Source organism: Eschscholzia californica, unplaced genomic scaffold (assembly GCF_041429995.1).
Source record: "Eschscholzia californica isolate CP2 unplaced genomic scaffold, dmEscCali1.0.p SCAF_1, whole genome shotgun sequence".
Taxonomy (NCBI): Eukaryota; Viridiplantae; Streptophyta; class Magnoliopsida; order Ranunculales; family Papaveraceae; genus Eschscholzia; species Eschscholzia californica.
The window spans coordinates 56,389,240-56,403,388 of record NW_028238198.1 but is presented as its reverse complement, the minus strand read 5'-3'; the positions used below and the strand labels follow the sequence as shown (position 1 = coordinate 56,403,388).

Sequence of the window (14,149 nt, the reverse complement as noted above, 5' to 3'; positions counted from 1 at the left end):
ACCCTTTATATTGGTAATTTTACGACAGTGGATAGAAATACTAAGTCTCTAATGGAATTGAAATATTAATTATTCAATGGAAGTGAAATTCTATTCCGTTCGTGATGATGGCGGAGTGGTGGTGATGATGAAGAATTTGAAGCGACTGGATTCTGTGGTGCGGTGGTAGTGGTGGTTTGGTGTGTTGTGATGGTAGTGTGATGGTGGCATGGATTCTCGCAGAGGCGACGATTTTTCTGTGGTGAAGGCGGTTCTCAGGTGAAGGCGACGGTTTCCGACGATGAAAGAAGTTCTCTAGCGACGGTTTTCCGAGGACAATAGCGGTTTCCGACGACATCGGTGGATTTCCGGCGACATTGGTGGATTTCTGGCGAAAGCGACGGGATGTAAATTTAGTTTTTCTTTTGTTTTTCATGATATTATTAGTACAATAATTTCGTTTTTGTCAAACCTTAAGGGTCCCCTTTCTCGGATCTTTAGGATCCTTTTGTCAAACCTTTAGGGTCTCTATTCTCGGATCTTTAGGATCCTTTGTGTCAGTGTCTAGTCCAATTTCTTTCCCTTCGTGAGGCACTTTGCATTTAAAGGTATGTAACTCTCATGAAGTCTTCAGAGGAGAGTAATTACAATTTGTATCCTTGTATCATTGTGATTTTATCACTTTTAATGGATATGTTTCCCTTGGATTCAAAAAAAAAAAAAAATCGATAATAGGTGAGCGAGAAAATTAAATTTGTTTCTGGTAAGATTGCAAATCTTTAAGCTCTATACAGCAACAAATTTCACTATTTGAATGAATTTTGTGGAATTTAGCAATTATGAACAAAGTTCGTGATAACATTCCAGTTGACCCGCATACCTAACCCTAACTCTAGTTCTTACTTGGACTTCCGTAATTTCTACATAAAATTCTGTTCATTTAACTAATAGTCTCGAGAATACATGAATTAAGTGTTTTTGATGTTGACATTTACTAATTAAGAAAATGTGGAATTAATTCAAGAACAGGTTGGACTATTTAAACTTACTTATGAACATCAACTTACTTCTCTCATGCTCGTGCATGATCTATTTCCTTTCAGCTTCAACCGATTGCAACTTGTTAATGTCGAAACTCCTGTATCAAATGAACATCTCAGATTCATCAGTTATCAATAAAAAAAACTTCATGAAGAACTTCAAACAGAAAACAATGAATTAATCAAGCTAACCTGCAATATAAAAAAGACAACAGTAGCATTACCAAAATCCTTCTAAAGACACATGTGATTAATGAGCACCCAACCAATTGTTCTGAATGTGTTGGTAAGACCTCCTAAGCTAGAGTTGTGTGGAGAGAGATATCATTACCCTAACAAATTTACAAAACATCCATCCGACATCATAACAGTAAATCTGGTAACCAATCTTTTTTTTTTGTCCAATTTCGAAGCAAAAGTTCTTGTTGCCTGGTATATTGCATCGCTGACCGTTTATCTATTTTAGCAAAATGAAGCACATCCTCTTATAGCTGCACTGAAAACGATGTTTTAAAAAGTTCGACTTTTACCAGTAGTGTATTTAGTAAACAATTATCCATTTCCGCGACTTACATAATACGAACTCACTAAGAACTACAAAATGTATAACTTCATTACAAAAACAACAATAGTTATGATAAAGAAGTTGCTCAATTACCCTTAATATAACTATATGCATTATCCAAATTCAGTTCTTCTCTCGCTGTGGTTTCTTACAAATAAAATTGTTACTTGAATAAGATTTGTTTACCTACTTTTGACACGAGATTTATTGTGTTTAAAGTTGAATAAGGTTTGTTTACCTGGTTTTCAGATTAAGATAATTCAACACCAATAGTAGATTGGATAACGTTAGAACCTAAGAAACCAATAATACTTATAAGATTTCAATTCTCTAAAAACAATAATACAAATTTTGGTTTCACTTTTTTCATACCAACTCTTGTTACCACTGTAAAATCTTTCTACATTTTCTTGGAAATTCAGTTACTAAGGCAATTTTTTTGGATCTCAAGTAGTTTACCTTGAACAAATTAACTTTTAGAATTGACATGAAACTTAATAAGACATCCATGGTTTTTCCTTCGTAATTGAATTGAATGACCCTGCAAAAATATACAAAAGTTCTAATAAAAGTTGACTCTGGAATTGATATTTTCTAACATTAAATTTAATGCAAAACCTAATGGAGCATGAAATCGGGTACGTACGACATTAGTTTAAGAAAATATGAACAAAACACATGATCAAATGAACATTTCAGTCGACCAACAATCCTAACCCTAGTTCATATTAGGACTTCTAAAATTTCGACATAAAATTCTCGTCATTGAACTAATATTCTCGCGGAAAAATTCATCATTTGTTTTTATCCCATTTCAGTACAAAAGATATCTCAATCAGAGCGTGAACTACTACTTCCCTATTACAAGTAACACCCATATGTTTTGTAAGATCTTCAAAGGTATCTCAAATATGATATGCTAATGTCAATTTAGCAAAGTAATGATCAATTGAACAAAATTTTGTCCGATCCATCAAAGTATGTCTAACACAAAGAGAAAATTTGTTTGTTATACTGAAAGGAAAATTAACATTATAATCGGTGAAAGGGACATTAATCAGACCATTTTCTAATATAAATACTTAGGAACATTGAATTTTATTAAATTTCCAACTGTTAAGACTGTTCAAGTTCACTTAGTGTCAATAAATAAATCAAACAACTTGAATTAACCTTTACAGATGTGTGTGATTAGAATGAAACATCAAGAGACGAGACCGAGATAGAGGAACCTGTTTAGCTTGTTCGTCTCAGCAGGTATGCGTGTGTGTGACTGGAGAAGAACTGGTTCATAAACAGCTTGTCAGAAAAATTCGAGAGTTGTTATAGCTGACTTAGTTCTGGTGTAAGGACCTGATGAAAACCTAGGCTGGTGGTACAAAAAATGAAAAGATCAATTTGCTATAATAAAGATCAGAAAAATAGAGACTTAATCATTTGAACAAGGAAACTTTTAATTGTCATTGTATATCAGAGAGATTATCATGAATGAAAAAAAAAATCAATTTCAAACATTATACGAAGTTCTCGATGGGCAGTAACTATGATATAATATCTACTTAAACCTCATCACGGGGCTCCATATCGATTTCATCAGTTCTTCTTAGTGCTCTTCCTCGTCCAAACATGTTTGATTTCTTCGCACAACTGGAACACTTAAAGCAGGTCATGTTCTCTATGACCCACAAAATCTGAAAAATGACCAAGATTTGTCCCTACGAGAAAATAGTTTCTTAAAATTTAAATGGGTGATATAAGAAATTGCAAAATTTTGTGAACGCTATATACTGTTTAGACTTCCAGATGCTAGCATTTCATTCTGATAATGCGTTCAACAGGAAACATGCTAGAGAGATGAGAAAAAAAATTATCGAACACTATTGCTCAACTTACAAAGCATATTTGCTCCTATCTGAGCACCATTATAGCACCTGCCAATAAATTAAAAAGATTTTAGATAATTTTAGTTCCGAATATGAAATTTTCTTTGATAGTTACGAACTCATTAAACAAAACTTTTTTCGCACTTTAGAGTATACACTTCTACTTCGACTCATACCAAATTGGTGCAGGCTTTCTGCCTTTGTATGATAGATAACTGCGCAGTGAGCATGGCATGTTCTAAGGCCGCCATCACATGTACAAATGTTAAAATGAGAACCAAAATCAATCCCTCACAATTAACCTCAACCAATGCTTAAGTGATTGTAATAAGGTAGGTTTCAGAAGACATTTTTGTAGAGTTTAGATTTCAAAACATTTGGTAAAATCAACCTTAAATCAAAATTGACCGTATAAGAATGAATTTGCGATGACCTCAACATATGCTCCACTAAAGTTAGGTTCTACCTATTAGATATTAGAAGAGGGATATTAGGAGAGGGAACCAATTAGGTTTCAGAATATAGTAGATAAATCATACATTGTTGATATTAATACAATATTAGATAAGGATGGGAAATCAAAATTATAACATGTTAGCAACTGGACAACTAAAACCTCTTAAATTTTGAGTTACCTTTGGATGAATGAAGACTCAGATAATCAACCAAACATGTTGGATTTGAATAGGAGCAACATGACGATTTCTTATGAAGCAATGAAAGAGATTGAATGAAGAATAGAGAAAGAAGATGAGGGGATGAGAGAACTAAGGAATTCTCTGATAGAATCAGAAATGAAGGGTTTTGGGTGGATTAATTCTCATTAAAGGTGATAGAGTTTGACGGTCCAGATGATGTCATTAAAGCTGCTAGATTAATTCTTGGGAGGATTAAAATCTCATTTATTTTGTCCCAGTCAGCCTCATTTATTTTGTCCTAGTCAGCTTTAGACCACTCTGTTTTGTTATATAGATATTTACCTATATGTTTTTTTATCGGGTAGTGTTTTTTGTGCAACATTTCCATAAGAATCATCTAATCCAAGGGATGGTTTCAATCGACCATGTAAAGTTTCCAAACACAATTTTCATACACGCCTACATATTGAGAGGTCGTCAAGTGATTTACATGGATGCTACTAAGTACTTTCATGAAATAATAAGAGTCCATTTAAGGGTGAAACAAGAAGAAGATAGAGGGTGAAACAAGAACAAACGAGATAAATAAAAGAAAAGCCTTGTTTAAGGTGAGAAAAAACTAAACGCCCGTGAGGATATCACTAGGTTGTTCGGCGGATATGAGAGAAAAGAAATAGAAGTTTCTTATTAGGTGGATGATATATATATAAAAGCCTAGAGTATGGATTGAAAAAAGATCAGAGCATCCCCAATGGTTAGCACCAAATTATTCTCGAAAAAGGAATCTTCACCAAATTATTTGGTGTTTTCAAAATTTTGAACCCAAAGACAAAACACCAAAACTCCCACTAAATCACTACTCATCGCACCAAATCTCATTTTTATCGTTTTTAATACTCACTTTTTAAATAAAATGAGGTAACAACTAATCTATTAAAATAACAATTGAAAATATAACTTAAGTTATAAATTAAGATCACTACTACATTTTATAGTTTTACGGGGACCAAATAAAAATGTTTTATGAGGACTTAACACAAACACTAAAATGATTCAAGGGATGAAAACAGAAAAATAACTAAAAAGAGGATGAATAATGAATTAAGAAGTGAGGGACCCACCATCTCACCATTTTGGTGAGGAGGAACAGTAGCCGGTCGGCTACTGTTCACATCCCTGGGGATTAACGGTGATCTCCGGGGCTGTTGGGTTCCCCAACCCCACCATAACGCCAGATAATGACGTTAAGGAGGGCAGTTGGGGATGCTCTCAGGGGCTAGAGTAGTTTTAGGACCTTATCCCATTAGGGTTCTAACTTATAGATCTAGAACTGATTAGTAATGTACCTTTTAGACTTGAGTAGAATGTTAGTTTTGTGTGGATCTAGGCTAATTAGAGTTTCAATTTTTGGACTTAAACCCCAAATTTTCTACAAATAAAAATGAGGGCATGCTAATTATAGTTTTGGTCAAATATGTGACTAACTTACTAATTTGACTCCCATATTTTGATTAAAAAAAGTTTGGCGCTCCCATATAACCATTCTACCAGTTAACATTAACTCATTGTTTTTCTTTATATTTTACCCTTGCTTATTTTACAATTTCGCCTCTTCTTTTATCTCATCTTTAGCTTCTATTTCTGAAAACACTAACTGATAGAAAGAGGTTAACTTCTGCCAGCATACGTATTTTATCATGTCACTCTCTCACCCTCTTTATATATACATAATATCTCCATTCCTTCCTCCCCCTCATTGTCTCTTTCTCACTCTATCTCTTTTCAAATCTTGATCGATGGTTTTGTGGGGGTAAGAAATCGCGGGTCAAGAAGTTAGCTAGACCGGACCGTTGACCGGAAGTCGAACCTCCACCTGTTAATATTTTTGCGGGCACCGACGACGTCTTTGGGCTTAACCTGTGACAAAAGAGACAAGAACACACGTGACCGTAGGTCCCTTGGGACACCGAGATGGTGCTAGCCTAAGGGGGCTCTAACGGTCAAGTCTGTAAGCTTGCAAGAGAAATAAAGGGTAAGTGAACGATGTCCTTGGAATATTACCGTTGGTTGGATAATGGTCGGAGCTTAGGCACGGCTCGTAGAGTGGCCGGAGCTCGTTCTCTACGGATGACTGAATTGATTGGAGAATGATTATGACAGCCTATGAGGTCCGTCCTTGAGTAAGGCAACCCTGGTGAGGTATGTCTTGGTCGAGGGTATGAACCGTAAATAAAATGGTAGGTTTTAAGGTCTGCCCTTGTAAATATTCACGTGGGTGAAATGTGAAAGGCCTGGCCCCAAGGAGTAGCTTGCCTACGTTGATCGTTTGAAGAGATAATGGTAGGTCACCTTTCCCTGATAGTACGGTTGTCTGGTCGTCCAGGAGAGAGAAAGTAATGGTCGCCCTTCCTTGGTTGTCACGTCGCCCAGGAGAGAGAAAGTAATGATCACCTCCCTTGGTTGTTTGGTCGCCCAAGAGAGAGAAAGTAATTAAGCGATCACTGAGTATGCTCGTTGATGATTGGATGGTCGCTCTGTATGAGAGAGAAAAGTAGTGGGGTGTGTTTCGCGATAACCAGATGATATTAGAGTATTTGATAGTGATATCAGTGGAATATGGATAAGTTCGGCGATCACCAGATGATCGAGTGTTTAAGTTGGGAATTGGATGATGGTGTTCAGTCTGTACTCGGTGTGTTGTTAACCGTGATTGGATGCCCCTGTATCGTTTTCCTCTCGATCCTTTTATAGTGTTTGTGGTCGACCATCACCTGGTGTGAGCTGTCGTCTTCAATGGGGTAATGCTTGGAGCTTTCACCATTAATACGAATATTGTAATCCCCTAACGGGTATATTCGGGATCTTCAGTGATCGTAACGTCTCCCAACGGATATGCGAAGGGAGGTCTGCTGGTGAGAACGGATCCCTTCTTCTAGGGCTGGAAGCGGTCACATATTTCAGCCTGGTGAGGAGGCGAGGCCGGACCTCTTCCTTCAGGGTTGGAAGTGTTTTTTTGCTTTGGCTTTCCTCCGGGGTGCCTGAAGATAAATGGGTCGGCCCATTAGCCCTTAGTTCATGGGTTTGGTCACCGAGTAAGTCCATTAATCATGAATTTCTTGGGCACTCTTGGTGACGTATTTTGCCCCATACAGGTTTCATTTACTAATATTATTCTTTCTTGAGACTCTTGATCGAGTTGTTTTGTCCTCTAGGAGCTTTGGATCAAGGGTTTCATTGTTATTCAGAGACCGTTAGATTTTGAGTAATGGAGAATGAAACTATGTCTTAAAATACTTTATCGAGGGCTTAGTAGATAAAGAGAGTGACAAAAAAAAGGAGATAAATTAAGGGCCTGTTTGATACATGTGAAATCGATTTTCGTAAGAAAATCATTAGTTGGGTTAAAAGATGAGAAAATCGATTTCCGATGAGAAAAAAAAGTGTGAAAATAGGGTTAATTATTTTACCACTCTCCACATGGGAAAACCACTTTCTAACTTTCCCTCACAAATTTGCGCTCTCTCTCCTACTGGCATTGGCGCTCTCTATTCACTTTATTCCCAAATTTCACAACTCTCTATATCTTCATTGCTGAACCAATCTTCCTCTTCTCTCTGTTGCTTTCTCCCCCTCTTTCATGAGATTGAAGATGAGAATTATCTCATAGCTTGTTCCATTAAGAAGATGAAGTTGGAGATGAGTCAAATCATCTGAACTCAATTTTGATATCTACCCACTTGAATCCACCGGGAAATAAAGTTCTCGGTTGCTGTTGTTGGTTCCATAAACTTGAGTCAACTACATGTTTTCCTGCTAGGTTTATATAAATTCGTTTTCTAAGGCTAAAAAAGTTGAGTGATCGATCATATCTGAGTTGAATTTCCATGAACCTTTTTGATTCGTTATAGATCAACAAGAATCATAGACTATTCTTCTGATAACACAAATCAGATCAAACAATAAGAAGATGAATTTACATCTATTATATTAAAACAGATCAGTCGGTTATCCAGGGGATAAGTCTGGCCGTCCATTTTATTTTAGAGATTTAGTTGGGTACACATCCGACTGTTAATATAAAATCTTTTTATGTAAATACACTAAAAAAAGTAGGGTATCTATGTAAATCAGACAAAATTGGTTAGAATAACTACCGACATATTTCTCTCCCTATTTTATTCTCCCACGGATTACATCTAAATAACTAACCCACTCTCCCATATTTTCCTAATTTCTCTCCTAACTATTTCACTTAAAATTGAAATTAAATCTCCCAATTTTTTTTTTTATCAAATCTTTTCTGTTAGTGATATTTCTTCCATAAATACAGTTTTTCCTCTCTCCTCTTTAAACACACGGTTATCTCTCCTCTATTGATTTTGGAATATGATTTACAAATTAAAGGAAGTTAATGTAATATATTGTAATTTAAATGTATTTTTCTCTTCCTCAAAGGCGTTAGCCAAAAGGGATCTTCCCCGTCCGTAGGACGGGGAGGAAACCTAGTTTATAACAAAGGAAACTCTAGTTTCTATGAACACTAATTTAAGAAGAAGAAGAATTTAGGAAGAAATTGAAAAAGGAAACCCTCGCTTCTATGAACCCTAATTGATTGAAGAAGAAGAACATACATTTTACAATAGAATAAACGACTTGAGTGAGTATGAAGATCCACAAAATATCGATCCAAAACCCTAGTCCTGTTCATGCTTCGATTTTGTTCTTCACTTAAGAGACCGATCTAGAGAGAAGATGAGATTTGAAGAACAAGGCAGCAATACGAATTCTGGAGGCACCCCTTGAATCCCATTATATAGCAGTAAAACACTCCTTAAAAGAGCAACTTATAGATTAGTTTCTAAAGGCACCTCCGATTTTCCCACTCCTCATCAAACACCTTAAAACATCTTTTTACATGTTAAAATATCTTTTTCTTTCCCATCAGAAAAGCTCATTTTCACATCCACATATTTTCACACGAATCAAGCGGACCCTAAGAGAGAAAAAGGGAATGAATAACATTGACCGAGAAATAGATAACAACGAATGATAGGAGGACTCGTTGGTAGGAGGTGACTCCTCTATATTCATAACTGCTTTTAAGTTGAGAAATTCAAAATGAGAGGAAGAGAAGGCAAAGTATGAAGTAAAAAGGGGTAAAAGTTAACGATGGAATAGTAGGTTAGGGGGTCAAATTTACTCTTGGTCATGATATAGAGGCCAAATTGACAAGTAGGTTACAAATTAGGGCCAATTTAGAATTAACCCAAAATTAATTATACTTCCCGGTGACGGAGGTCAATTCAAGTACCAAACCGCAACCATGAGGATGAGCACGTGGTTTGCGTTTGCGTATCTAGTGAACGCGAACTCAACCCTTGTCCCAAAACCAGTGAAGAAAACCCTCTCAGCTTTTTTCCCTTTTCCTGATGGGAAGAAAGAGAGAGAAACCCTATTTCCCTCACAACGATTCTTCTTCTCTCTCTAAAAGACTTCGGTCAATGCCTTCAGTTTCAGAAGACCCAGATTTATCAGAATTAAACGAGCATTCCAACAAATCGACCCGTAATAGGAACTCAACTATGGTGGTCGTTACTGGTCTCTCTCATGGCTGCTCTGTTCTAAACCTCAAAACTCGTTTCGAAATGTACGGTTCAATTTCTCGCATTCGTATTGATCATGGCGTTGGTTACATCACTTACCGTTCCAACGATTCCGCTGAGGCTGCCATTGCTGCTGCCCTAGATCCTTTCCTGGAAGTTACTGTTGATTCCCAAAAGGTATCATTTTGTTTCTCTTTCTTTTAACTTTTGTCTTTTTTAAGCATCAATTTTAGGGTTTGATTTCGATTGGATATATTTTTCAGAAACATAGGCCACTATTCTATTACCTATGCCGAATTCATGTTGTTCCTATGAATATCTTTGGGGTTATTGTTCTTAAACCCTTTTTTGCTAAATTTAACTTCATTGAACAAGTTGGAAACTTCAAAATTAGGGTTTGTTGGATGGTCATGCATTTACTCTACTTGGAAGCACTTTATAGAGAAGAAACTATCTCTAGTGGGTTAGCTAGAAAGTGTTGAGTGTTCCGTGCAGGACGAAGTGATTAACGACATGCAGAGAGTGTGATGTCTTTGTTTGTGGGAGGCGATGCTGGTTACTTCCCATGTCTTTCAAGACCTTATGTGGTCGACTAAGATAATCTTCGAGGTTCCAATTTGTGAGCTAAGATTATTTAGCGTAATCTCACATTGGTCATGTCCTGTGGGAGGACCGAGGGGGTATAAGTGTGAGCGAAAGAACCTTAGCTCTTAAGCTAGCTCTTGAGGTGAAAGAGGCCTAAGACCACTGGGGCGCAAGGACGGCCCACTCCGACAAACACAACTAGGGGTGGGAAACGGGCCGAGCTCGGGCGCTCATGGGCACCAATGCTCCGGGCTCGGGCGTTTCGGGCTACTCAAGTCAATGACCAATTAGCTAATCGGGTGGACTCGGGCCGGGTAAAATCTTTACTCTCTTGCACAAAGCCTGCCATGTGCACAAGCCCATGGCAGGTACTTCGGGCGCCGGGTAAATCAGGCCGTGGGCTGATCTTAATAGATATAATGAAAAAGGACAAATTTTGAAGCAAAATAAATCCATTAAAAACCAACATCCAAACTTCCGAAGTACTTGTTAGAGTCAGACTGTTACACATTAAACAAAAGAAACCTTAAAATTTCAAACTCAAACAATATTCAGCTGTAACTTAACGAAAAGTTAAAAGCAAACTTCAATCTAGTTTGCACATTGCAGCCATGTCATCAATTGATCAACTTCTTCACATCTTGATTATCCTGAACTTCACAAAAGATTTTCACAAAAAATGGTGTATTTGCACATGAGTGCAAATTTGTATCTATGAACACCATAAGTCCCACCAAGATTGCAACAATGAGCATACCTAGGGATAGAAAGAGTTACAGAGAGAGTTAAGAGTAAGAAACATACACTATAATTTTTTTTTCAAATCAAGTAAAAGAGAGTGAAATTCGTTTTGAAAATATATTTAAACATACTCCAATAGTCCACTGCTCCACCATAAAAACATGGTATTGACCATTGAAGAAATAAAACTCCATATATTACTTGGTGCTGAAGACATAGCTTTGAAGATAATGGAGGAAGAAGATGAAGGATGGGCTAGAAGGGTTAGGACCGAGGGTTATTCTAGGGTGGTTATGGAGAGGTGAGGAAGTGGTAGAAGGTGGAGGAGATGAATACCAGACAAGAGTTGTCTTCTAAGGGCGGTGGGTTAGGGTAAGAGTGATGAAAGAAGGAATCCTTTTAATTTATAAGGATACCACCCTAGATCTAACGGTCAAAATGAGAATATTTCAATTTTGACCTTGAGATCTAGGGTATATTACCATTAGATTAAAAATGTGCTCTCCACGCAGGTGACACACATGGGCATCCCACACGGGTCTCATGTGCGGGCCTCTATAAAATCTTATGTAGTCAGGCCTACCAACCAGGCTTCAAATCTGGTCCTTGTATCCGGGCATATTGAACGGGTAGTGTTTTTTTGGACAGTGCCCAAGCCCGCCCATTATCTAAAGGTGGGCCGGGCATTTACTACCCATGTCGGGCTTCGGGCCGCTCGTTTTGGATCGGGTTTCGGGCTTACGGACAGAATTCCACCTTTAAACAACTTGGTTATCTGTCAAAGTCCGTTTGAGTTATTTCTTGTACTGCAACTATGTTCTCCAAAGAAAAATGAAGAATGTGTCTTATTTCTCTGACATTCAAAACAAAGCCTTACTCCAAACAGCAAATGGAATAACATTGGAACTGAAGAACATCTAGGGACATACTGTACCTAAATGTAACAAGTAATAACAAATAAAAGGAATTCCGAATTTACATATGAGAACTAGGTAGACAGACATTAAAGGAAAACGTACAAGTAGCATAATCATATTTTTTTCGCCATTCATGTTCGTAATATCATTACCATTTGTTTGGTTTTCTTTTGCCATGGGCAATGCAGGTAGAAGTATCTTGGCCTAGTGACCGTCTTCCTGGATGGAGGGAAGGAGTTGGAATTTCCGGCAAGATCTCACCCACATCAAAGCTTCTTCGTCCAGAAGTGCCTCTAAGAAAACATGGCAGAGATAATAAGCTTGATAGGTCTACGAAGAATCTTAGAAACTTAGCTTTCCTAGGTCGGGAAATCATCGCTTATGACGATCTTCTATGACTTAACAGAGTTGTTTGGCTGTTTCCTGCCATAATGGATCTTCTTCCATGTGGTATAACTAGTCCAAATTATGTCGGAAAACAGATGCTGCTTGAAGGGTCAAGAGGTCAAGACTGGAGCAGAAGTAGGAAACAAATTTCAGTCATGGCTAGATTGGGTTACCAGATGTTTTAAGGGGACGCCTTTTCCGAAAGCTTGAGTTTATTATGTAATATTATTTGAAGTACATGTTGTCTTATTTATCTATTATTAGATGTCATTTTTGTTGAGATATATTAAAGAACAATATTGTTACTTCTCTTTCAAGAGCTACTTTTTAAAATTGAGAACAAGATGAAGAAGAAAAAAAACTAAAAGATTTTGACCATCCAACATGTGGAGTCCAAACGAAGATGAAGAGAGAACTGAACAGAAAAATGAGAAAGCGAAGAGAAACAAAAGAGTGAGGGTTAAATTAGGACAGAGAGAGAAGTAGCAACCTTCCTGAATCGTAAAAAGTGGTGGCCCAAATTCGAGATTTGTGAAAGAAAAAAAGAAGCAGACACCGTTCAGAAATAGTATATGAGAAAAAGTGGTTTTCAAACATTCTCATATACCATCGTTGCTAGTGAGGAGATGGAGGGGAAATTCGCAAAGGCACTTAGACGCTCAAGTCACTTCAGTATTGCAAGTTGAAAGTCAAAGTAATTGAAAAGTCCAAGTAATTGAAGGGTCCTTCATAAAAAAAAAGAAAAAGTAATTGAAGGGCAAGAGTCATGAGAATTTTCGGGATCTCTATTTGAGGCAAAAAAAAAAAAAGTGTAGCGTTTCTAATTTGCTACTTAGGAAAGAGAATGTTAATTGACACTTAACCACTAGGTTTTTGAGTGTTTGATTTTTTAGCACGTATAAGTGCTACCACTTACTAAGTGATAAGTGATATCACTTGTAAGTGATGTGACATTTGTTTTCCATCACTTCTAAGTGTTTGATTTTTATTTTTATATAATTCTAAATGTCATAAAAATAAGAAATTGACTATTTTGACCTTGAAGTATTTATATTTTAGTATTTCATACTAATTCATTATGCTCGCGTGTTTGGATACAAGAAAATTACGGTTTATAAATACTTTGTGTTGAAAATATTAACCTCAAATAATTAAAAATTATGAAGGAGAAAGAACTTACGTTGCATCATGGAGCTTGAGTGGTTCTGTGATTAATGAAGGAAGATATATGGAAAAATTTAAGAGAAAAACTTAGATGAAGGATGAGTGAAGAAGGAAAAGAGTCATCGCTAAAATCATAAAAAGGATTTTTTACGTATCATATGTTTAAGATTTTCTTTTTCGTTATAATCATATTGGTAAAATTATCATATTCGGAGAAGGATAAATATGTCTTTTTAGCACTTAGAAAGTAAGTGCAAAAAAATAAGCTCCAAGTTGGAGCTTACTTTTTTGCACTTACTTTGACCCCACTTACAAGTGATATTCACTTATTAAGTGAAAATACAAACGGCCTAAAATTGCCGGCCCACACTTATTAAGTGAAAATCACTTAATAAGTGCAAAAATCAAACACCCTCTTAGTTTCCCATTGGAGATACTCTGAGGCAAATACGTTTAAAGATTCTCTGAAGTTGGGATTTTCTCCGATTTCAGCCTCACTCCCAGCTTTGTTATTTCTACTTCGTCTCGACTCCATTTGTGGATGGTCAAAATCTGTTCAGGTTTCGCATTTTTAGTAGTTTTTTTTCGCAAAACGCGACCACCATTTTCAACGATCCTGTAAAGTTAGGGCTATTCTTTCTCTTTTA

The 14,149-nt window shown here is 36.8% G+C and overlaps 1 protein-coding gene and 1 long non-coding RNA gene across 2 annotated transcripts; one reads left to right on the top strand and one right to left on the bottom strand.

Moving 5' to 3' along the window:
• Positions 1–712: 712 nt before the first annotated feature.
• On the bottom strand, positions 713–3,000 carry LOC147567748 (uncharacterized). Its single transcript, XR_015237879.1, has 4 exons — positions 2,817–3,000; positions 2,044–2,125; positions 1,823–1,878; positions 713–1,117 (listed from the first exon to the last, which is right to left on the bottom strand). It is a non-coding gene; the product is annotated as an uncharacterized LOC147567748 (long non-coding RNA).
• Positions 3,001–9,410: 6,410 nt separating this feature from the next.
• Positions 9,411–12,655, top strand: LOC147567747 (homeobox leucine zipper protein). The gene is made up of 2 exons (XM_086654335.1): positions 9,411–9,885; positions 12,140–12,655. Exons 1-2 carry the CDS (start codon positions 9,535–9,537, stop codon positions 12,347–12,349), a joined length of 561 nt encoding a protein of 186 aa, XP_086510461.1. The 5' UTR covers positions 9,411–9,534; the 3' UTR covers positions 12,350–12,655.
• The last annotated feature ends 1,494 nt before the right edge of the window (positions 12,656–14,149 follow it).

Excerpts from the sequence above, each read along its gene's own strand:
- LOC147567747 (XM_086654335.1), top strand. The coding sequence starts at position 9,535 with ATGGGAAGAAAGAGAGAGAAACCCTATTTCCCTCACAACGATTCTTCT. Across the intron at positions 9,886-12,139 it reads TTACTGTTGATTCCCAAAAG|GTAGAAGTATCTTGGCCTAG; the intron begins GTATCATTTTGT and ends TGGGCAATGCAG.